Source organism: Neovison vison, chromosome 11 (assembly GCF_020171115.1).
Source record: "Neovison vison isolate M4711 chromosome 11, ASM_NN_V1, whole genome shotgun sequence".
NCBI lineage: Eukaryota > Metazoa > Chordata > Mammalia > Carnivora > Mustelidae > Neogale > Neogale vison.
In genome coordinates, this window is record NC_058101.1 from 151,167,764 (window position 1) to 151,193,729 (window position 25,966).

Below are 25,966 nucleotides of genomic sequence, written 5' to 3' on the forward strand. Positions count from 1 at the left end.
TAAATTGTGTGTGTGTGGTATGATCATAGAAATTCAATCTGTTATTTGGATGGGAGTATTATACTTGGTAATAACAGTTTATGTTGACTTGTTTGGTAGTCTTATCTCCTGGATCATATTGCGTTTGTGGTTAATTAAACCCTAAAACTTTCATATACAGTGTATCACCAATCCTGGTCTCTTCTCCCTGTACTTAAGTGGTTTTTTTAATTTATTTGTACCTAGTGTAAAGGGTTCTTTAAGAGAAATTAATACCATTGAACAACATGGGTTTGAACTGCATGGGTCCACTTACAGGCAGATTTTTTTCCCATAGGTACAGTACTACAGATGTATTTTCTTTCTTTCTTTCTTTTTTTTTTTAAGTTTTTATTTATTTATTTATTTGACAGAGAGAGAGAGATCACAAGTAGGCAGAGAGAGGAGGGGAAGTAGGCTCCCCACTGAGCAGAGAGCCCAATGTGGGGCTCGATCCCAGGACCCTGAGACCATGACCTGAGCCAAAGGCAGAGGCTTAACCCACTGAGCCACCCAGGAGCCCCTACAGATGTATTTTCTTTATGATTTTCCTGAAACTTCCTTTTTGCATAGCTTACTTTATTGTAAGAATACAGTGTATAATACCTATAGCATGCAAAATATGTATTAATTGATGGTTTCTGTTACCAGTAAAGCTTCTGATCAACAGTAATCTATGAAAGTAATTAAGTTTCTGGGTAGTCAAAAGTTATATGTAGATACTCAACTGAGTTGAGTGGTTGTCATCCCTCAACTCCTGTTTGTTCAAAGGTCAACTATATTTTCAAACCCCTTACCTCCCATTTTTCCCCTCAGGGCAAGCACTTTTAACTGTTAGCTGATTTCTTGGTGTCTGCTTCCATATCCCCAGATAACACACTCTGTAGATAAGCCTTGATGTTTCGTTTTTCAGCATTATGTATGAGCTTGCCACTATGGAAGACAAAAACTTATCAACCTTTCAACCTAATAAGCCTGGCTTCCATGACACCATTCTCTCTCTTCTTTTCCTCCTACCTCTGATTACTTTGCTTTCTTTAAGGTCTATTCTTGTTCTGCTTGCTTCTAAAAATTGTTGTTTTCTGTGATCCTAGGTCCACTGTTCTTAGTACCATACATGCCTTCTTTGGTGATTATCCATTGACATTTCTAAGTATTGTTATATGCCAGCTTCCAGCTCTGACCACTCCTCAAGCTTCAGGCATTTGTTGAAGTGCCTGTTAAACATCTCTCTTTTGACTGCCTATATACCCTGAAGTATAACATAACCAAAACTAACCTCAGACTTGCTCATGCATCTTTTGTCTCCATCCTAGTCCATGGTGTCTCTGTCCACTCAGTTTCCAAAAGATGTGAAATGCATTGTCCATTCCATTGTCCATGGTAGGAATATTTTGGCCTTCATTATTTCTTGGTTAGATTATTTTGGTCTTTTCCTAACTAGTCTACTTTTTCTTACCTGCACCAAATCCATCTTTGACAGTGTCACAGAGTGAATTATTAAAAATATCAGAATTATTTGATACTTCTGATCAGGGAGAGGTTAGAAGATGACAGAGTAGGAGGAACCTAGGCTTACCTCATCCCACAAATATAACTAGGTAACTATCAAATCATCCTAAATACTCCAGAAATTGACCTGAAGAATTGCAGAACAAACTACACAACTAAAGGTAGAGAAGAGGCCATGCTGAAGAAGGTAGTAAGGGTAGAGATACAGTTTGGGAGAGAAAGAGATCATGCCACTGTGGTTGAGAGTGAGGCTCAGTGGCAGAGAAGGGTGAGAGACAGACTAACACTGTCATACCAAGGAGGACACAGGGAAAATGAATACCCATAGCAATTGGCTTGGCAAGTTAGAGGGGCTGAATTTTGGGAGTTCTTGCTACCAGTGGACATAAAGACTGGAATTTTAAAGGTCAGTGGGCTTGGCTACAATAGAGCCCAGAGGGCATTGCACTGCTCATATAAGTTAGGTAAACAACCTGTGACATACAGTGTATAAACAGTAATCTGAAGAGCACCTGGAACACACAGTGCAGAGGTTATTTGCTCATCTCAAGAACACATCCCAGAGAAGTAGAGTTCAAGGAGAGACCCTTCCATGAACAAGGAACTAACAGGCACCATTTCCCTCCTGCATCCCTCATATGAGCACATAGCCACCTGTGGGAATCAGTGTAGCACCCACACTTGCTACCTAACTTGCTTTTACCACCCTCACTTCAAGTGCCTTTTCTCCTGTGGAACTGCCTTTCTCTGTCATGCTTGCCTCAGTCCCAACTTGGCCAGTCCCCTCCCCAGAAGACAGATCCAAAGTCCTGCTTACACTGTGTCTCCTGACTCAGAAGTTTTGCGGAGCCCCTGTTCAGATAGCAGTGGTGACAGGTTTGATTCACAAGCTGACCAGAGCACACGTAGTTAAAATGTACTACATTCAGGTCAGGGGCCAAGCACTACTCACAAAAGGCAAAGAGAGCCTTTGAAGATGACTTGCCTAAAGGGTAGATCAGCTAGGATAAAACAGCAAGCATGTGCACCACACATTGGTGACATTCCCAGAAGCGCCAGGCCCTGAGGAACTGGGTACAGTACACAGTAGTGCAGTACAGGACTTTTTCATAAGGCCATAACCCTCAACAGGAGATATAGCTGACTTTCCTAACACACAGAAACAGGCACAGAGACTTAGAAAGAATAGGACAGAAAAGGAAAGAAAGGAAAAAGATAAGGCCACAGCCAGAGATCTAAGCGAAGCAGATATAAGTAACATGTGTGATGGGGTACTTAAAGCAGTGATCAAAAGGATACTCTCTGGACTTGAGAAAAGAGTAGAAGACATGAGTAAAGTACTTAAGACAGAGATAAGGAATAACGTAGTAGAGATAAAGAGCTCCTCCATAAATTAAATGGGAAACACACCTGATGGACTGAATAGCAGGATGGAAGAAGCAGAGGACTGAATTAATGACCTATAAGACAAAGTAATGGAAAATAATCAAGCTGAACAAAAGAGAGAAAAAAGAATTATGAAAAATTGGAGTAGAGTTAGGGAACTCAGTGGCTCCATCAAATATAATAACCTTCATATTATAGGTGTCCCAGAAGAGGAAGAGAGATCGGGGGGGGGGGGGTAGAGAATTTATTTGAGGAAGTCATAGCTGAAAACTTACCTAATTTGGGGAAGGAAACGGATATCCACATCCAGGAGCAATGTGAACACCCAATAAAAGCAACAAAAGCAGATCCACCCCAAGACGTAATGTAATTAAAATGGCAAAAAGTAGTGATTAAAAAAAAAAAAATATATATATATATATATATATATATATATATATATATCTTAAAAGCAGCAGAGGATAAGAAGACAGTTCAAACAAGGGGAAACCCCCCATAAGGCTATCAGCGGATCTTTCTGCAGAAGACTTGCAAGGCAGAAGAGAGTGGCATGATATATCCAAAGTGCTGAATGGAAAAAATCTTCAGTCAAGAATACTCTATCCAGTAAGGCTATCATTCAAAATAAAAGAGGAGATAAAGAGTTTCCCAGATAGGGGTGTCCAGGTGGCTCAGTTGGTTAAGACTGCCTTCGACTTAGGTCATGATCCTAGAGTCCAAGGATTGAGTCCTGCATTGGGCTCCCTGCTCAGCAGGGAGTCTGCTTCTCCGACCCTTTCTCATACTCTCTCTTACTCTGTCTTTCTCAAATAAATAAAATCATAACCAAAAAAAAAAAAAAAAAAAAAAGGACTCTTGGAGTGGAAAGGAAGATCAAAAGTGACAATATGAAGGTAGGAAATACAAAAGCAGTAAAAGTGAATATTTATGTAAAAATTGGTTATGTAAAAAATCACAAAATAAAAGGATATAAAATATAACACCATATAGCTAAAACATAAGGAGGAGAGGAGTAAAGAATGGGTTCAAACTCAAACAGCCATCAACTTAATATAGATGGCTATATGCATGCAAACCTAATGGTATCCACAAATCAAAAAATAATAGGTATGCAAAGAATAAAAAGAAAGGAATCCATATATATCACCAAAGAAGACTAGCAAACCATGAAGGAGAAAAAGAGAAGAAAGGACCAGAAAAAAACATCAGAAACAACCACAAAACAAGGAATAAAGTGGCAGTAAATACGTATCTATCAATAATGACTTTGGATATAAATGGACTAAATTCTCCAAAAGACACAGGGTGACAAAACAAGACCCACCTATATGCTGCTTACAGGAAACTCATTCTAGACCAACTGACACCTGCAGACTGAAAGTGAGGGGATGGAGGAACATCTCTCATGCAAATGTGTATCAAAAGAAATCCGGAGTAGTGATACTTATATTGGACAAAATAGACTTTAAGGGTGCCTGGGTGGCTCAGTGGGTTAAGCCTCTACTTTCAGCTCAGGTCATGATCTTAGGGTCCTGGGATCGAGTCCCAAGTCGGGCTCTCTGCTCAGCAGAGAGCCTGCTCCCTCCTCTCTCTCTGCCTACCTCTCTGCCTACTTGTGATCTCTCTGTCAAATAAATAAATAAAATCCTTTAAAAAAATAGACTTTAAAACAAAGACAGTAATAAAAGACAAAGAAGGACACTATATAATAATACAGGGGTCAATCCAACAGCAGATAAAACAATTGTAAATATTTATGCACCCAACATGGGAGCATCCAGATACATTAAACAGTTGATAACAAACATAAATGACAAACCATAGTAATGCAATAATAACAATAATAACACAGGGCTTTTCCAGCCCCCTTAAATTGATGGGCATATCATCTAACCAGAAACAAGGAAATAGTAGCTTTCAATGACACATTGGACTAGATGGGTTTAACAGATATATTCAGAACATTCTATCCTAAGATAGCAGAATACACATTTTCCAGAAAAGATCACATATTGGGCCACCAAAAAGCCTCAGCAAATTCAAGAATATCATACCATGCATCTTTCCTGACCATAACACTATGAACCTAGAAGTCAACCACAAGAAAAGATCTGGAAAGGCTACAGATCCATGGAGGCTAAATAACATGCTACTGAACAATGAATGGATTAATCAGGAAATAAAAAATTTAAAAGTACATGGAGATAAATAAAAATGAAGACACAATATTCCAAAACCTTGGGATGCACCAAAAGCAGTTCTAATGGGGAAGTAACAATACAGACCTACCTCAGGAAGCAAGAAAAATCTCAAATTAACAACCTACTCTTACACCCAGAGGAGCTAGAAAAAGAACAAATGAAACCTAAAAGTAGCCGAAGGAAGGAAATAACAAAGATTAGAGCAGAAATAAATGATACAGAAACTAAGCAAATAATAGAACAGATCAATGAAACCAGGAGCTGGTTCTTTGAAAAAATCAATAAAATTGATAAGCCTCTAACCAGACTTATCAAGAAGAAAACAAGAGAAAGGACTCAAAATCACAAATCAGAGAGGAGAAATAACCAACATCATAGAAATACAAGAAAATATTATGAAAAACGATATGCCAACAGATTAGACAGCGTACAAGAAATAAATTCCTAGAAACATGTAAACTACCAAAACTGAAACAGGAAGAAATGAAAAATCTCAAGAGACTGATCACCAGCGAAGAAATTGAGTCAGTAAACAAAAAAACTCTCAACAAACAAAAGCCCAGGACTAGATGGCTTCACAGGCAAATTCTACCCAATTTTTTTTTTTTTAAGATTTAATTTATTATTTGACAGAGAGAGACACAGTGAGATAGGGAACACAAGCAGGGAGGGTGGGAGAGGGAGAAGCAGGCTTCCCACTGAGCAGGGAGCCTGATCCAGGGCTCGGCTCAACCCCAGGATCCTGGGATCACTACCTGAGCTGAAGGCAGACGCTTAACCGACTGAGCCACCCAAGTGCTCTCTCTCTGTTGCACTTTTATACACCAATAATGAAACATCAGAAAGCAAAATTAAGGGGTGCCTAGGTGGCTGTCAGTTAAGCATCTAACTCTTGATTATAGCTCAGGTCATGATCTCAGGGTCATGAGATCAAGCCCCATGTCAGGCTCCATGCTCGGCATGGAATCTGTTTGAGATTTTTTTTCTCCCTCTGTCCCTACCATACCCTCCCCCGGTCCCTGTTCTCTCTCTCTCAAAGAAATAAAATCTAAGGAAAATAAAATTAAGAAAACAGTCCCATCTACAATGACACCCAAAATAGTAAGATGCCTAAGAATAAACCTAACCAAAGGGGTGAAAGACCTGAACTCTAGCAACTGCAAAACACTAAAGCAAGAAATTAAAGAGGACACAAAGAAATGTAAAGACATCCCATGCTCATTGATTAGAAGAACAAATATTGTTAAAATCTCCATCCTATCCAAAATCTACACATTTAATGCAATCCCTATCAAAATGCCAATAGCATTTTCTTAGGACTGGAACAAGCAATCCTAAAATTCATATGGAATCACTAAGACTCCAAATAGCCAAAACAACCTTGGTTGGGGAGTGGGTGCTGAGCAAAGCTGGAGGGATCACCATTCCAGACTTCAAGTTCTGTTACAAAGCTGTAGTAATCGAAACAGCATGATACTGGCACAAAAATAGACACAAAAATCAGTGAAACATAATGGAAAGCCCAGAAATAAACTTCCAGCTGTATGGTCAATTAATGTTTGACAAAGCAGGAAAGAATATCCACCGGGGAAAAGACAGTCTCTTCAACAAACCAGGTTTTGGAAAACTGGGCGGCAACGGGCAGCCGAAAGAAAACTGGACCACTTTATTCCACCATACACAAAAATAAATTCAAAATGGATTAAAGACCTAAATGTGAGACTTGAAACCATAAAAATCCCAGAAGAAAACACAGGCTGTAACTTCTTTGACATCAGCCATAGCAACTTCTTTCTAGATATATCTTCTATTATGGGGATATTGTGGCTACATCAAAATAAAAAGTTTCTGCACATCAAAGGAAACAAGAAGCTACTGAGTGGGAGAAGATATTTGCAAACAACATATCTGATATAAAGAACTGATACAACTCGATGTCCACCCAATTAAAATGGAATAAAAATGGGCAGAAAACATAAGCAGACATTTCTTCAAGGAAGATATCTAGATGGCCAAAAGATATGAAAAGGTGCTCATAATGACTTACCATCAAAGATAGGCAAATCAAAACCACAATGATTTATCTCCTCAAATTTGTCAGAATGGCTAAAAGCGGCAGCACAAGTTATAGCAGGTGTTGACAAGGATGTGGAGAAAAAGGAACCCTCTTGTACTGCTGGTGGGAATGCAAACTGGTGTAGCCACTGTGGAAAATAGTATGGAGGTTCCTCAAAAATTTAAAAGTAGAACTACGCTACAAACCAGTAATCACACTACCAGGTATTTACCCAAAGAATACAAAAACAGTAACTCAGAGGGGAACATGCACCCCTATATTTATTGTGGAATTATTTACAATAGCCAAATTATGGAAGCATTCCCAAGTATCCATCAATTCATGGATGGATAAAGGAGTTGTGAGATATATAGATACAGATATATGATGGAATATTATTCAGTCATTAAAAAGAAGGAAATCTTGCCATTTGCAATGACATAGAAATATGGAGTTAGAGATATGCTAAGTGAAATGAGGCAGTCAGAAGAAGACAAATACCATATGATTCCTCTCATGTGTGGAATTTGAGAAACAAAATAAATGAGCAAAGGGAAAAAAAGAAAGAGAAATTAGGAAACTGCCATGAAGTATATAGTACAAACTGAGGGTTACCAGAGGAGAGGGGTTTAGTGGGATGGGTTAAATAGGTAATCAGATTAAGGAATTCATTTGTTGTGATGAGCACCAGGTGATATATGGAATTGTTGAATCACTGTGTTGTACACCCGAAACGTGTAATACAATGCTGAATGTTAACTAACTGGAATCAAAATAAAAACCTTAAAAAAAATTAAAAATACAGGGGCGCCTGGGTGGCTCAGTGGGTTAAAGCCTCTGCCTTCGGCTTGGGTCGTGGTCTCAGGGCCCTGGGATCGAGCCCCATGTTGGGCTTTCCGCTCAGCGGGGAACCTGCTTCCCTTCCTCTCTCTCTGCCTGCTTCTCTGCCTACTTGTGATCTCTGTCAAATAAATAAAAATCTTAAAAAAAAAAGAAAAATTAAAAATACAAAAATACCAGAAGTACATACACAGGTGATTGTTATTCCCTATCTGCTATGCATCCTGATCTTCATGCCCTTTTTTTTTTTTTTTAAAGATTTTGTTTATGTATTCGTGAGAGACAGAGAGAAACAGAGGCATTGGGAAAAGCAGGCTCCCTGTTGACGGACTCAATTCCAGGACCTTGGGATCAACCTGAGCCGAAGGCAGACGTTTAATCCACCATGTCAGCCAGGCACCCCATCTTTGTGCTTTTATTCCTGATGTTACCTGCTTTGTTGTTATGGGTTTTTTTTTTTTCCTGTTTTTAACAGAGCAGTTTTAGGTTTACCTAAAAATTTAGCAGAAATTACGCAGGGTTCCCCTATACTTCCTTTCCTTCCTGCCCAGGTTGCCCTTGGCATTGGTTTGGCACATTTGTTAAAATTGATGAACCAATATTGCTACATTATTATTAAGTGAAGCTTATAGTTTATATTGGGGTCACTCACAGTAGTGTGTATTGTGGGTTTTGTTTTGTTTTGTTTTGTTTTGTTTTTTTCCAATATTGTTCAGGCTTCCCGCGAGGCAGAGAGCCTGATGGAGGGCTCAGTCCCAGAACCCTGGGATCATGACCTGAGCCGAAGACAGAGGCTCAGCCACCCAGGCACTGAGCCACCCAGGCACCCCTGTATTGTGGGTTTTACCAATGCATAATGTCATGTGTCCACCATTTCAGGATCATGAGGATTAGTTTCCCTTCCCTAAAACTCCTCTATTCATCCTTTCTTTTGCTCCAAACTTCTGACAAACTGATCTGTTTACTGTCTCTGTAGTTTTACCTTTTTCAGAAAGATGTAGTTGGAATCAAACAGTAGGTAGCCTTTTCAGATTGGCTTCTTTCACTTAGCAATATGCGTTTAAGGTTCGCCACATCTTTTTAGTGGTTTGGTGCAGCTCATTTGTTTTTAGAACTGAATAATATTCCATTGTCTGAATGTACCACAGTTTATTCCTTCACCTATTGAAGGGCATCTGGGTTGCTTCCAGTTTTTGGCAATTATGAACAGGACTGCTATAAACATTGTTTGAAGGGTTTTGTGTACACCTAAGTTTTCAACTCATTTGGGTAAATACCTAGGAGCATGGTTGCTGGATTATATCATAATCCATAAAACTAAACCTTTGTGAAATTGCCAAACTGTCATCCAAGTGGCTGTGCCATTTTGTATTCTCACCAAAAGTGAGAATTCCTGTTGCTCCGCATGCTTGCTAGCATTTGGTATTGTCCATGTTCTGGGTTTTGGCCATTCGGATAGGTGTGTGGTAGTATTTCGTTTCAGTTTGCTATTCTAACAGGTAATATCTCATGGTTTTAATGTGCATTTCCCTGATAATTATTGATATTGAACATCTTTTCATGTGTCTGCTGGTCATCTGTATGTCTTCGGGAAAATGTTCAAGTCCTCTGCTCATTATTTAATCGTATGTAGTTTTGCTATTGAGCTAAGTTTGTAGTGTATTTCGGATATTAAACCCTTATTGAATATATGATTTACAGATATTTTCTCCCAGTCAGTAGGTTGCTTTTTCCTTTTGTTGATGGTTTACTTTGCTATGCAGAACCTTTGTAGTTTGATGTAGTCCAACTTACTTATTTTTGCTTTTGGAGTCAGTTCCAAAACTTAAGCACCCAGACCAATGTCAGGGAACTTCTGCCTGTGTTTTTATTCTAGGAGTTTTATGGTTTCAGGTCTTAACATTCAAGTCTTTAATCTATCTTGAGTAAATTTTTTGCGTATTATATAAGATAGTGATCTAGTTTTGTCGTTTTGCATGTGGGTGTACCGTTTTCCCAGCACCATTTATTGAGAAGACTGTCCTTACCCCCACTTGTATATTCTTGGTTCCTTTGTTGTAAATTAACTGATCATATATGAGGGGTTTATTTCTGGACTTTCTGTTCTGTTGATCTATTTGTCTGTTTTTATGCCAGTATCATATTGCGTAGTACAATTTGAAATCAGGGAGCACGATGCCTTCGTCTTTATTCTTCTTTCCAATATTGTTCATTTTGAGCAAGTTAGCATCTCCCAGGCTTCTCCTCTGTAAAGTTAATCTTTTCCATTTTGTAATTAAGAAGCTTTGTGCAGGGGGCACCTGGGTGGCTCAGTGGGTTAAAGCCTCTGCCTTCGGTTCAGGTCATGATCCCAGGATCCTGGGATCAAGCCCCGCCTCGGGCTCTCTGCTCAGCGGGGAGCCTGCTTCCCCATCTCTCTCTGCCTGCCTCTTTGTCTACTTGTGATCTCTCTCTCTCTCACTCTGTCAAATAAATAAAATCTTTAAAAAAAAGAAAAAGAGAAAAAAAAGCTCTGTGCGGTGAAGTACTTTGAATTCCTTATCACATTTTCAGTTTACTCATTCATTTATTTGTATGAATGGTTTAATGATTTCCAGTTTGATGGTTATAATCTGTTACTATCATTATTTATTTTGACTACAGATGATCCCTGATTTGACCAGTGAGAGCCTTCAGGCTGGTTTCTGTGTCTTTTCTAAAATGTCCCCATCATTTTTCGAGCAGTTTCTAGCTTTCTGTTCTAATAAAATGTTCCAGGTTCATTTTGTCCTTTCTTTGCTCCATGTCTGGAATCAGCTATTTCTCCACAGACCCCTGGTTTTTTTTTCAGTGGAGAAAGGTATTTAGAAACCAAGATCTGAGTGCTAATACACTCGTTGATATTAGGGTGTTGCTGCTCCTAGCCCATGTCCATGAGCCAAGCTAGGAAATATATATGTATACATACATACGTATGTGGATACACATATACTAACACATTTAACATTTATATTTATTTGTATATGAGTATACTTATTGAAAACTGTGAGTTCACAGCAATACCTTCTATCACAGCCAAGTTCTCTCCCTTTTCATATTTATAACTTCCTTCTCCAATACTAAGAAACCTGGCTTGCATTCACCTTAGTCTATACCCTTATTTGGCCAATTCCCCATGTATATAATCATACTTCTATCTCTGTCATCACCCCCTTTCTGAGGCACATACTGTCCTCAGATCAGGAAGGCTCTGACAGACCCCTCTGAGAATATTTTGGACACTCTGAAGTATAGCTCCTAGCTTAATACTGTGCTCTAAATATTGAGGTCCAATATTTCCATGAGGAGGTTGAGTTACAAAGATTAGGCCTAGATATAATTTTATATCTTTATTGCATAAAGTAGTTTTTTCTTGTAGGCTATTTTAGTAAAATAAAGAGAGTGAGAGAATGGAATCACTTTGACTTTGAAAAGTATTAATTCCTTATTTTTCACTTAATTTATAGGTAAAATATAATCCAAGCTAGTATATAAGTGCATTTGTGTATTTTAGAGATTTAAAACACTCAAAAGAGGTCACCTTTACACCCACTGCTCAGCTTAAGAAATACAGCATTACAGATACACTGAAGCCCCTTTTGAGCCATTTTCTTTTTTTGTATCTTTCCTTATGTACCATTTCCTGATTGCATTCATTTCCCTCCTTCTGTGAGATAACCACTCTCCAGGATTTTATATTCATTATTCCATGATAACTTTTTTATTAATTTTTTTTTTTTTTTTTGTAGATTGCTGTTGTGGCTGTGATGTGCAAACCCCACAGATGTCCACACATCAGTTTTACAGGAAATATATGTGTGTAAGTGTGGATGCTTTACATAAGTTGTGTGCATGTGTACTTTAAATGAATTAGTTAATCCCCTAGAATCTTAATCAGTGTATGCTGGTTAATACTTAAAACTTTGGTTCAGTAGATTCATAAGTTAGTTCTTTGAAACAAGCAGCCATTGATAGGATGTTTCACTGCTTTAAAAATGAAATATATAAAGATTTTAATCTGTTGCAGTAAACAAAAAAATACTGAAGTTATAGAACTCAAGAGTGACAGTCTATCAACTTCATAAATGAAACATGGAAATATGAGCTGCCTAAATTCTAAATGTAAGAAACTTAAAATGACTTTGGATCAGAAAAGTATCATTACAAAGTTATAATAAACTATAAATATATAAACTATATATAAACTATAAATAACCTTTAAACATTTAATTTTAGATAATTGGAAAAATAGGCAGAAGAATATGCATGATTCTAGGTAGGAAGATTAACTGAGAGAAAGGTTTTCCTAAGTGTAGTTACCGAGAGCACTGTGAGTATCATTCCAAACCTAGGAAAACTTAAATCCTCTTACTTGTCCCTAAAAGCTTAAACCTCTAAAATAACAGTAACTGCAACATTCTGAAAACGACTACAATAATGTAGACATAAATGTTCCTTATATGTTTCCTGTGTTTACTTGTTCATAGAAAATAAATTAGTTGTAGATACTGCAAAGATAGACTCTTCTATTAGGATTTGAAAATGAAGCTTGTTTGCTCTCGGGATTTTATGGAGACTGCAGATACTTGATCTAGACTGTTGGACTGAGTTTTGTATCTGACATCCTTCTTTGGTTGTATTGGCAGATACTGCCCAGGTGGACCAGATTCAGATTTTGAATATTCAACCCAGTCTTATACTGGATATGAGGTAAAGTGAAGTGAAGTCATCCTGAGGAAGTGTAACATTGTACTTTGACCTATAGTGTGCTTGTAGAAGTACTGGCTTTCTTAAATTTTTAAATTTTTAAATTTTTTATTTTTCTCCTGAAGATAGAAGTTGTTCATTCATCAAATATTTGCTGACTATCTACATATACTGCTCTAGTCACTAGAAAAATACTTATATAAGCACTTATTATATATGTCAACTATTCCAAGTGCTTTACAACTTTAAACCATATAGCAGCATCTTGAAGGTAGATACTGTTACTATCCTGGTTTTATGAATAAGGAAATAGGCTTAGAAGTCCTAAACATCAGGCCCAGAGACACGCTGCTAAGTGTGACAGAGCCAGGTTTTGAATTCTTTGTTCCTTACCACCACATTATACTGCCTCTACAGCAGTGAAAAATGGACAAGGTCCGTGATCTTACAGAATTTACGTTCTAATGGAGATAGAGAAGAAAGAAGAAAATATCAGGTACTAGTAAATGCTAAGCCAAGACGTAAAATAGAGTTAGATTTGTAGAAGCTGAGTAGGTACTTTAGCCTTGGTGGCTGGCAAGTGACTGTCTAGGAGATGATATTTGGACTGAATTCCTGAATGACATGAAGGAGCCATGCAGGAATATCAGGAGAGAACGTTCCCAGTGGAGAGGATGTCTAGAACAAGGAGCTGTAGCAGGAATGACAGTGGGGTATACCAGGACTTATGGGTAAGGGGAAGAATGAGATTGGAAAGACAGATGACATAGAGAGTTTGTAAGCTGCTCGGAGAGTTTGGATTTTATTACAGGTGTCATGAGAAGCCATTATGGTTGAAGGCAGAGGGATGGTCTGTTCCAGTGTAAGTTTTTAAAAAGATCATTTGATGCTGTGTGGGTAAGGATTAGAGTAAGGACAGGGTGCAAGCAGGAGAACAGCAAGCAGGCTTTTGAAGCAGTGAGCCTCTGCAGAAGAGGTCAGCAGCCAGCAAACCACTGGACGTTTTCTTATATATGGGATTTCACTTTTTAGTTGTTTTCCATTGTTCAAATTGTTAAAAATACAAAAGGAATTATTCAGTGAAAAAGCTCCCTCTCATTTCTGTCCCCTAGCCACCCCTTTCTGCTCTAGCAGAAAGTGACCCTGGAGGTTTCATAAGTGTTTACACAAAGATAAATATGATTCAAGGAGATGCCCTGCTGGTCAGATACTTAAGACAGTTGGGTAGGAACTAGCCAGATGCTATTCAGAACATTATTTTGATCCCTAACAAGACTGAAAAAGAAAGGAGCACAAAAGAAGTTTATTTTTAATACAGTCCTTTTGAAACTACTTATTATTTTTATTGAATGTGGGCCCAGCAGGAGATTTTTCTCTTTTTTTCTTAGCCAACCTCCATGCGAGCTATCCGCGCTAGATATGACCCTTATCTACAGACAAGACACCGAATAGAACAGGTAAGTTTTTAAAAAGCATTTTTAAATTCAGTTTTTGTATACGGAAGGTATTATTGTTTGATTTGAGTTGAACCTGAAATAACTAAAAGAGTGTCTTTCTCCTTGGTAAGTTTAAATATCCATCTGAAGGAGGGAGACTAGTTTGCAATACCCAGCAAGGTCAGAAATGCTGCTTCCTTTCGTGACTCTATTATTGCTTTAAGGTTTTATATTCTCTAAGTTTCTTTGAACTTGTACAAACTCATTTACCCGACGAAATTTACAGATGTAGATATGTGGAAGTCCTTAGATAGTAGGTGGATGGATTGAATATTTGCTTCCATATGCCACATAAAAAGTACCATGCCTGGTTGGCCAGGGTAGGAATAGAGAATTGACTGCAAAAGGGTATGAGGAACTTCTGGGAGTTGTGAAATTGACTGTGGTGGTAATTACACAACCCTAAACACGCTCTCTTAATAGGTAACCCAACTCATCTGGTTGTACACTTAAAAAATAATTGATTTTATTGTATGTAAATTATACTCCAATATAACCAATTAAAAACAAGTCCTATGTCAACAGCCTTGCTCTGTTTGGGAAATCTAAATGTTAATATAGTTTTTCTCTTTTATAATTCTATTTTGAACTTATCCAACTTAAAAAAGTGTGACCACTAATTTTTACAGTGACATCTGATAGGGCAACTACGAAATCTCCAATGGAAAGTAATACATTCATGTCCTTAAGTCATTTCTGTGTTTGTTTAACTAGTATTAGTGAATGCCAGCCAGTTCAGATTTTTCACTTCACTGTCACCCAAGCACATGTTCATCACGATTGTCAGCTGTAGGAAAGGACCCCTGCCTGGGTGGAACCTACATAGTTTAGAAAAGCATCTTCTAAGCTGACCGTTGCTTCAGTTTCTTTTTTAACCATGGCATTTAATTCATTTAAAATGTTTCAATAGCGTATGAAATTTTTATGTTTACTGGAAAGGGAATAGGTTTTTTTTTTTTTTTTTTAAAGATTTTATTTATTTATTTGACAGAGAGAGATCACAAGCAGGCAGAGAGGCAGGCAGAGAGAGAGAGAGAGAGAGAAGGAAGCAGGCTCCCGGCTGAGCAGAGAGCCCAATGTGGGGCTCGATCCCAGGACCCCAGGATCATGACCTGAGCCGAAGGCAGCAGCTTAACCCACTGAGCCACCCAGGCGCCCCATGGAAAGGGAATAGGTTTTAAAAGATTTGGAAACTACTGTAGAACATAAACAATGAATTTTGGAACACTGGAAAAAAATAAAATTAAAAAAAAAAAAGGAAAAGAAACTACTGTAAGCAGTGATTCTTTTCTTAACTGTAAATGCACTTGAATCACCTGAGTATCTTTTCCAAAACATATGCCAGCATTTCACCTCTAGAGTTCAGTTAAGTGTAGTTTACGGTTCTGGCAAGATATTTTGAAAAAGCTACCAGAATGATTTTGTTATGTATCCCTTGTAAACACAGATAGAAAGCTTTCTTTGTGTGTGTGTGTGTGTGTGTGTGTGTGTGTGTGTGTACACACTTACATACACATTTTATCAAATACGGATTTGTGTGTGCATGTGTTGAATATTTACATACATAAAGATATGCATAAATTGTTATCTGCCGTTCTCAGAAACAAACGTTTTAGAAGGTGCCTTTTTGTCCATATTAAGTGTAGACATCCTTTACACAGTGCATTAATTTGAGTTCATAATTTGGTAGTCCCCTTGACCCAGTTTTTCTCAAGCCTAAAATATGGCAAGAAATTTTTTTTAATTGAAGTGTAGTTGGCACACAATATTACATTAGTTTCAGGCATCCAGCCTAGTGGTTCAACAAGTCTATTTGTTATGCTGTGCTCACCATCACTCACCCTACAGTGCTGTTACGGTATCATTGACTATGTTTTCTATGCTGTACTTTTTATCCCCGTGACTCATTCATTCTGTAACTGGAAGCCGGTTATCTCCTACTGCCTTTCAGCCATTTTTTCCATCCCTTCACTACTTACTCTCTGGCAACCATTAGTGTGTTCTCTGCATTTATGGCTCTTTCTGCTTTTTGTTTATCCGTTTTTGTTTTTCAGATTTCACATATAAATGAAATCATATGGCATTTGTTTTTCCTCTGTCTGACTTAGCACAATACCCTCTAGTTCCCTCCATGTTTTTGTAAATGACAAGAGCTCATTCTTTTTTATGGCTGATTTATATTCCATTGTATATATATATATACCACATCTTCTTCATCCCTTTGTCTATCAGTGGACACTTGGATTGCTTTCATCTTGGCTATTGTAAAAATGCTGTAGTAAATAGAAGAGTGCATATATCTTTCCGAATTTGTGTTTTTGTTTTTCTTTGGGTACCTACCTAGTAGTGGGATTACTCATGCTGATTTTCTATTTTTAATTTTTTGAGGAACCTAAGAAATTTAAATACCTGTTTTTAAAATTTAGAATCTTGGCTTGTTATGGCTGACAAAATGAAAAATCTGTTTTATTCTCTCCCCTAGAGAGAGATACTATTTCATATTTTATCAGTCAGACTTTTATTTTCCTTTTTTCCTCCAGAGAGCAGTGCTACCTGTGCTCCTGATCTTCACAACTGATGTAAAACTTCAAAGTTTGATTTAAAATTGCCTTCTTAATTTTTCTTTGTAATGTAGTGTTCTTTTTCGTCCATTGGCATCAAGTCTTGATTATGTTGCATATAGTCATCTTTTTTGTCCCCAAAGCTTACCGCAAGTTCTGAAATAAAAATACATAATCAATAAATATTTATTATATTGCATATTGTATTGTATTATTATATTTGTCCTTCCTGCTTTCTAGTTTATATTCTCCATGTTTTTAAATTCCCACATATGTATTGATGTTAAGCTTCTTTCTGATTCTTTATAATTCTCCCTTTCCCTCCATGAGCTAGAATTTTTTTTCCTTTCAGACTCGGGAGTCTATTTTTTTAATCCACAGAATTTGCTAAATATGTTTAATTGCTTTTCATTTTTAAACTATACTGATGAAAATGCTACAAAATAAAATTAGAAATTCTCATTGCCTCCTTAGGGTAGTTGACTATGTCTAATGCTGATGAATTTATATGTATTTCAGTTAAAACAACTTGGTCACAGTGTGGATAAAGTGGAGTTTATTGTGATGGGTGGAACATTTATGGCCCTTCCAGAAGAATACAGAGATTATTTTATTCGAAATTTACATGATGCCTTATCAGGACATACCTCCAACAATATTTACGAGGCAGTCAAGTAAGAAATCCTTATTTTACCATATTCTTCAGAGTGGTTATCAGCTTATCCTCCTAGCCACAGCCTTTGAGAATTCCTTCTGCTCTACATCTATGTTCCTAGTTCTTTTTTGGTGGTGCGGGGGGTGGGGCGGTGGTAGATTTTGTTCATTTTATTTGCATATTTTTTATGGGTTATAATTAAAATACATTTTTCTAGTTTATTGAGATATAATTGATGTACAACATTGTAAAATTTATGTTGTACAGAATAAAGACATACATATATTGTGAGATGGCCACCACAGTCAGCTTAATTAGCATCCTTCACCTTACACATTCCTAGTTCTCATAGTTATGTCTGTGGGAAAGGACTGTTTTCATTGAAAAAATTATTTTTTTAAATAAGTGCATATGGTTCACTGACATTAGTATCCTCTGAGAAAGAACGATTCATAAAATCACTGAAGGTTTTTCAACCATAGGCTGGTCTAAACTACTAAACTAAAACTAAACTAGTTGAGTCTTTAAACCACTCAAAAAGAGCACTGAGGGTACACTTTATGTAAAACATCTGGCTGCCATGAAATCAATGAAACAAGTGATTATTATTTAATAATTTATTAATAACTACTAAATAATTTCTATTCATGAATGAGATGATTTATTCATTGTAGTTGATAAAGCAAAAGAGAATTTGATATCTTTTGATATCTCATATCTCAGTTTTTAAGCAAGAAGAAGAATAAGTTTTATATATAGTTATATAAAAAATGGGTTTGAAAGTAGGTTTTATTTTCAGAAGTTTCAGGAAAACCTAGTTAATTACTGTATGCTATTCCCTCTAATTTAATCAGTGTTTATGGAGGGCCCACTAGGTGTTGTGCACTGCGTTCAGCACTAGGAATAAGGATGTTGTCCTCACTCTTGAGGTGCTTATTTCTACTAGTTCAACAAATAAACAGGAATACTATAGTAGAAAGAGACTACTATGATAAAGAATAAGATTACTTTATGGACAACATGGTAGTATTTAAGCTGAGACCCAATGTATAAGGAATAATTAGGCCAAGAGCTGAAAAAATAAGACAAAAATCACTGAAATGGGGAAGATCTTGGGGTCTTCTAGGAACAGAGAGGAGGCCACTGTGACTAGACTCCAGTGAACAAAGGAGAGAATAATGATGAGGTGAGCTTGCAGAGTTAAATACGTATGGGCCAGAAAATATAATGCTTTTGAGGAGCCAAAATTTTATTTGAAATGCAGTAGAAAGTAGATGGTTTTAAGCAGGAGAATGACACATTCAGGTTGATGAGAAGGTCATTCTGTCTGTTGTCTGGGTAATGGGTTGGAGGATTACAAGAGTAAAAGTGAGAAGCCAGAAGAAGACTATTATGTCCATCATAGTTCACTTGAGGGTGGTGGCAGTAATGATGGAGAAGAGAGGATGGATTAGAACTCTGTTTTATTGCTGCAAATGACAGGACTTTGGGTTGGGTTGGGGGTAATAAAGAGGAAAGAATCAAGCACGATACCCAATTTTTGGTTATCGGAAATGGTTGATGGGTGGGGCCATATGCTGAGATGAAAAAGACAGAGAAGAGCAGGTATATAGGAGAAAACCAGTAATTTTACTTTGGACATGTTAAATTTGAAATATCTAAGGCACATTCAAGTGGAGATTTGGGTAGACTATACAAGAGACATCTGGACTGGCAGTGCAAAATTGGGAGTTATCAACCTATACATGGCCTTTGTAGCCATGCAGACAGATAAGATCACCTAATATGGTAAAGTTATCAGTCTCTAAGATATATATACTATGTGAAAAAGCAATTTTTAGAGCCAGTTCTTACAGTATGGATCCCATCAGTTTTGTATACCTGCACATAAATGTAAATGCAGGGACATGTGTGTAAATGCTTAGAAAATGTAAATGCATGGAAGAGATAGCATAGTGATGATGGTTATTACGGGCATTAGAGCTGAGGAGGAAGGGACATGGCAGATGGGGATAAAGGAGGACATTCATGTTTGTATATCATGTGCTGGGCATTGTGGTAAGTATTCATTTTTTTAAAACTTACAGTAAACCTTTGAATTAAGTATTTATTTGTTTTTAAAGATTTTATTTACCTATTTGAGAGAGAGAACACGAGAAAGCACAAGCAGGGGGTGGGGCAGAGGGAGTGGGAGAAGCAGGCTCCCTGCTGAGCAGGGAGCCAGATGCCAGGACACATGGATCATGACCTAAGTTAAAGGCAGGCACTTAACCAACTGAGCCACCCAGGCATCCTGAGTTAAGTATGTAAACTACCCCTGTTTTACAGATAAGGAAACTAAGGTACAGAGATTAAGCAACTTAACAAAATTACACAGGTAGTTGGTGGCCAAGTGGGACTGTGAAACCAGGCAGCTTTGCTTTCAGAGCCTGAGCTTTGCTTTAATGCAAGAAACTGTGCTAGATACAAAAAAAGTATGAAAGTTTGTGTGTCTATGTGTATATGAGCACACATGTGTGTACATCATTAGAACTTCAAAATATTGGAAGAAATAGGATCTCTCTGGAATTTTTTTTAATACTCCTCTTCCTGTGTTCAGGCTTTTTTCTGGCTTCTCTTTTATATTGGGGAGGGAGGGTCACATAGGTAAGGACAAAATTGTTCAAATAGTGCCCCTCTTAGAGAATTTTTTGTAGAGTAGTAAGTGCAGCCAAAGTTCGAATGAACTTAACGGTATTATAAATAAAATGGTTCTTGGCACATAGTAGCCATAAGTAAATGTGTGAATACATTTTGAATGAATGATCAGTCTGTAGGTGAAATACTGACAGCTAACAACAGGTAGGGCAGCCTCTTAGATTAGGGACACTTTTTGTCTTCTTTCTACTTTCCCTGTCCCCTTAGCTGTCAAGGGTATCTTGAGACATCTGTATAGAGTTCAGCAACTGGGAGAGTGTGTGAGGAACCTACTTTGTTTGATTGGTTCTAGAGAATGTGATGGGTTAATTCTATGTCCATGAATCTAGACTTTTAATAACAGCTGGCTGGTGTGATCTCTTCCTCCTACAGGACCTTTAGTAGGAAGATGAGATATGACCATATTTTTACTGCTTTTTTGAAATCTTGATCATTCATGAATATAAGTCATGCTTAGTAAAACACTGAAATCTTTGAAACTTTAGAGGAATAATGTAGTCCAACCCATTCTTCTTAATACTGAAAATCAGGTGATAGCTTAAAATAAAATGTAATTTAAGAGGAAACATTAATTAGTTCAAAGCCCCATGACATTGAAATGGCAACTGTACTTCAGAATTACTAAAATTCATTTAACTCTGAGAATTCTGTAACAGGATAATCTGTCAAGACCATTGAATTTTTCTACCCACACTTAGATATTACACACTCTTTTCTCAGTGCAGCTCTTCTCATGTTGAAGACCTTATTTGCTAAGTGTAACTGAGTAGACTGTCTTGGACTTGCCCCACCCTCCCAACCTTCATAAAAGTTTGTCACAAAGCTTTTCGCAGTCTATAGTTTGAGTTCCCTGAGCCATACAAGCTAAGTTGACTGAAGATCTGCATAATTAATTTTTAGGATGCAACTAGTTTGACATTTTTATCAGTTGAAACTTTAAAATTTTTGCTTTATTCTTAGCATGAAGTTTTAGCTTTATTTTTGCAGAAATGTTCTAGTGCCTTTTATAAGTTGTCTGTTATTGGTGTGAAAATAGAGTTTATATTATAACTATCCAGCTTCAGAGCATGATAGGTTTGTAGAAAAAGCCCTTTGGAGAAGAAGGCCTCTTTCTATAATGTACTAGGCCAAGCCAGCGTTGTTTTATTTCTGTTCTTGAATTTGCCTCAAGAGGGCAACAAACACTTTACTTTCAGATGAAAATTTATATATGATTTGAGTCTTCATTGCAACAAATCTCATGAACAGCTCTTGGGAAGTAATAAAAGTACAATCTGGGAGCCATAAAACCATCCATGAATGTTACACCAAATCATGGCAACCTACATTTGACATGTTTTGTGCTTTCTCTTGGTCTCTATGCTTTAATGAGATAATCTGGAAAAAGTTGATTTGTGGTATCTTGTTTATTTTGTTTGAGGTAAATTTTTTGCTACTACTACATTTTTGCTACTATACTTAAAGATGGCATTTAGTTTTTCAGAAAATGTTATATAGTTTAAAGAAATAGCAGTCTGGATTGTGCTATAGAACTAGAGACCTCGAAGACCCTTCTCAAATGTTAACATTTTGTGAAATAAAGAGCAGCCCAGAGATGATGTGTTTTGGACATAATGTGTTTTCTTCAAAAATTTTTGGATGAGCTCTTTACCTCTCCGTTTTCTATGTTCTCTTGCACTAAGGGTATTTGTGAAGACTGTCTGGGTTACCCAGTGTGGCTGACCTTTCCCAGACGTTAAGTAATGAGCTTCATGTTTATTTTAATGTTCGTTGCTATTAGTTTATTATTGCTGAGTTCAAGTATGCAATACTGATTTTAGTTAGCACAGCAGAGGTTTTAATTTAAAAGCTTAATTTCAAATTAAGTTAAAAATTACATATTGACAGATGAGTCCATAATAATGTTTAAGGTTAAAAGTCTTCATTCAAATTGCAGTTACCTCATGTTACCCTCCTTTGTTATTCAGTGTCTAACCTGATCAAAGTTTAAGCCATGTTTAAGCCTGATCAAAATTTTGTTTTTTACTTAAAAGATCAAAAGTTAAGGTAAGGAAAAGCCCCCCCAGAGTGAACCTGGTTTCTATTTACAGCAAGTTAGTAGCAAAAAGTATGTTCTATCCTTGCAAATAGAAAAATTGGAAAACTGAGAGTTCAAGGACAAAGCAGGTGTGGTTTCTGTCAAGGTGCATTAAAGCAAGCAAAGTGATAATCACTCATTTCTATCAGCTAGACTAAAACTCCAGTTGTCTCCAGAGAGCAACAACTTCTGGTGACTGTTGTCCTCTAAAAATCATAGCTTGGAGATGAAAAGGACCGGCAGTAGGATCTGAGTCACCCATTCACTGGAATGCAAATATTGCCAAATAACTCAGAATAACCTTTTAAAATAGTTTTATTCCTTTTTAATCAGTCCTGCCCAGTAGCAGTTTTACATTCAATCTTTAATGCTTTTTGGCTGTTTTTAAAAGATGCAATTTCAAAGGGTGGTTACCCATCAAGAAGTGGGTGAGTCATACCTTCTCCCAGTGGAATTTTTAATTCATTTCCGTTTCTTCCTCTTTTTGCCCCTCATCAATGACTTTAAATCCTACAGCTGTGTCCTTATGTGTCTTGGAAAAGCTGGTGTGCTAGATAATGCTGGGTACCAGGCCTAGAAGACAGTTTCATAGATTTGCAGAAGTTAGGAAGAAAGCAAAAGCAACCTCAGAGGGCTTGAAAGTGATTATTTTCTTCCTTGCTGCCCTGGGCATTATTTCTGGCACACTTCAGACTTCTTGCATTTCTGGTCTTTGGCTTTAATATATTCCTCACCCCTCACTTTATATACTGACCTCTTTTGCTTCCTCCCTTGATCAACCAGATTTTCATGGATGGTGACCAGGATCCTTAACTTTGGAAGTCCAACCTAAAATACGATCTCAGTCATATTAGCTGCTATATTTCTTCCAACATAAATAATTTTTCAGTGAGCACTACATGCTTTTCACCTGGATTCTGCAGTACTTCCTTTATCACATACTTATCCAACTATCCCTTTTTCTACCCATCCATGGATCCCTCTTTTTTTTTTTTATGTATTTCAAAACGTTGCAGGCTTCAGTACCCTTCTTTCCATATATAGTCCACTGTGTTTTCTTTTGAAGTACATTTACATACAATGAAATGCAAAGATCCTAAGTGTGTCATTTGATGAGTTCTAATAAACGTATATACCTGTGCATCAAAACGCCGTCATGATATAGAACATAACCGTCATCCCAGAAAGCTTCCTCATGCCCCTTCCCAGTAAATTTCTCAACTGTATCTCCCAAAGGCAACCATTATTCCCTTTTTCCCCCTTCCATACAGCCATATACTGTTTTGTATAAGGTTTCTTTCATTGAGCTTAATATTTGGAGATTCATCAGTGTTGTTGGGTATTTCAGTGGTTGCACCGAGCAGTATTCCATTGTATGCATGATCACAGCTTATCCATTCTATCAGTGGACACCTGGGCTATTTCCAGTTTGCAGTTATTATGATAAAACTTCAATGAACGTACTCATACAAGTCTTAGTGTGAATACTGCATTTATTTCTGTTGGGTAAGCCAGAAGTAGAATTGCTACATCTGTGTTTAATTTTTTAAGAAACTGCCAGACATTTTTCCAAAGTAGTTGTACCATTTGTACTCTGACCGGTGATGTATGAGTATTTGGTTCTTCCACATCCTCACTAACATATGGTCTTTTTAATTTTAGCCATTTTAGTAGGTGTGTAATGGTTTCTCATTGTGGCTTTAATTTGCATTTTCCTGATGACTAATGACGATGAGCACTTTATCATGTGCTTATGCTTTCTGTGTATACTTCCTTCGTGAAGTGTCTGCTAAAATCTTTTGCCTATTTTTTATTGGACTGTTATAAATCCTGGATACCAGTCCTTTGCTAGATCTGTATTTTACAAATACGAAAACCCAGTCTGTGGCTTGAGTATTCATTATATTAAAATTAACTTTAAGCTGAAGTTTTTATTTTGATGAAGTCTAATTTAGCAGTTTTTTGCTTTAATAGTTACTGCTTTTGTATTGTCTCTATTAAACCTGGGCTTACTCCCAAGACAAGAAGATACTCTTCTGTGTTTTCTTCTAGTTCTCATTTTAGGTTTTTATATTTAGCTTGCCAGTTCAGACTTGTGATCCATCTTGAATTAATTTTTATATGTAATGTGAAGTAAGTCAAAGTTTCTTTTTTCCCTTATAGATAGACATCTAATTGTTTCAACATTACTTCTTTAAAAATGTCCCCATTTTTATGTTTCAACAATACTTTTTTAAAAACTTCCCCATTTTTCCCCTAAAAACTCTCCCATTTAGATTATATTGGTGGCTTTGTCAAAAATTGATGGACTATAAATGTGGAACTGGGCTCTATTCTGTCCCATTGATCCATTTTTTAGTTCTTATGCCAGTAACATACTGTCTGATCATGGTAGCTTCATAGTATATCTTGAAGACAAGTAGTTTGAGTCATCTTTGCCATTGTTTTTCAAGATTGTCTTGCATATTCTAGTTCCTTTGCATTTTTATTTAAAGTTTAGAATCAGCTTATCAATTTCTACTAAAAAGTGTGTTGGGATTGGGATTGTGTTAAAACTGTAAAAAATTTGGAGAAAATTGACAATGATATTGAGTCTTCTGATCAATGAACATAGTCTATCTCCTCATTTACTTAGATCTTCTTTAATTCCTTGTAGAAGTCTCCAGTGTAGAGATCTTATTAGCCTTTTGTTAAATTTACTCCAGAATATTTTTGTGTCTGTTCATGCTACAGAAATTGAACTTCTTACCCCTGGGGATAAAAATATATTATATGTTTATAAAAAATTAAAAATTAAAAAAAAAAAAGAAATTGAACTTCTTAAAAATTTCATTTTCAGATTTTTTACAGATAGTATATAGATATATCATTGGTTTTTGTATATTAACCTAGTATCATATTACCTTAATAAATTCACTTCTTAGTTCTAAAAGCTGTTTTTGTAAATTTGCTAAGATTTTCTTCATAAGCAATCACTTAATTTGCAAATACAGTAGGCTTTAATTTTTCTTTTTGGATTTGCATCCTTTATCTTGCTTTGTTGTAATGGCTAGGACATTAAGACAGTGTTAATATAAGTGGTTAAAGTGGACTTTGTTTTCTTATCCTATCTTGAGGGGTTTTTTGTAGGCACTTTTATTAGATTGAAGAAGTTTGCTGAGAGGTTTTATCATTAATTCATTTGTCTAATGACTTCTCTATATCTGTTCAGATGATCACTTTTTTTTCCTACTTTATTTTTATCAGGTAGATTACTTTTTTTTTTTTATTTTAAACCTACCTTACATTCGTAGGATAAACCCTATTTGATCATAATGTGTTATCCTTTTTATATATCATCTTGTTAATACTTTGGAAAGGATTTGTATATATGTTCTTGAACAGGGGTGGCTTGTAATCTCCTTTTTTGTAATTTTTTTGTTAGGTTTCGGTATTAGTGTTATTATGCTGGCCCCATTAAACATGTTAGGAAGTGTGTCCTCCTCTGTTTTCTGAAAGTTCATGTAAAATCAGTGTTTTTTCTTCTGTAAGTGTTTATTAAAACTCACCAGTAGAATGATCCAAGGCTGAAGTATTCCTTATGGAAGGGTTTTAGATGATTAAGTCAGTTCCTAACTAAGGATATTCAGATTTTCTGTTTTATCTGTATCCATTTTGGTAAGTTATATTTTTCAGGGAATTTGTCTACTTCATCCAGGTTGTTGAACTTTTTTGGCATTAAGTTCATAATATTTCTTATGCT

At 36.7% G+C, this 25,966-nt stretch overlaps 1 protein-coding gene across 1 annotated transcript in view; it reads left to right on the forward strand.

Moving 5' to 3' along the window:
* Window positions 1-25,966, forward strand: part of ELP3 (elongator acetyltransferase complex subunit 3) — a 97,695-nt gene that overhangs the window by 7,983 nt on the left and 63,746 nt on the right. The window contains exons 4-7 of the mRNA XM_044225013.1: window positions 11,781-11,851; window positions 12,678-12,741; window positions 14,127-14,195; window positions 17,315-17,469. Of these exons, the coding sequence (XP_044080948.1) occupies window positions 11,781-11,851; window positions 12,678-12,741; window positions 14,127-14,195; window positions 17,315-17,469 (359 nt within the window). The remainder of the gene's footprint in view (window positions 1-11,780; window positions 11,852-12,677; window positions 12,742-14,126; window positions 14,196-17,314; window positions 17,470-25,966) is intronic.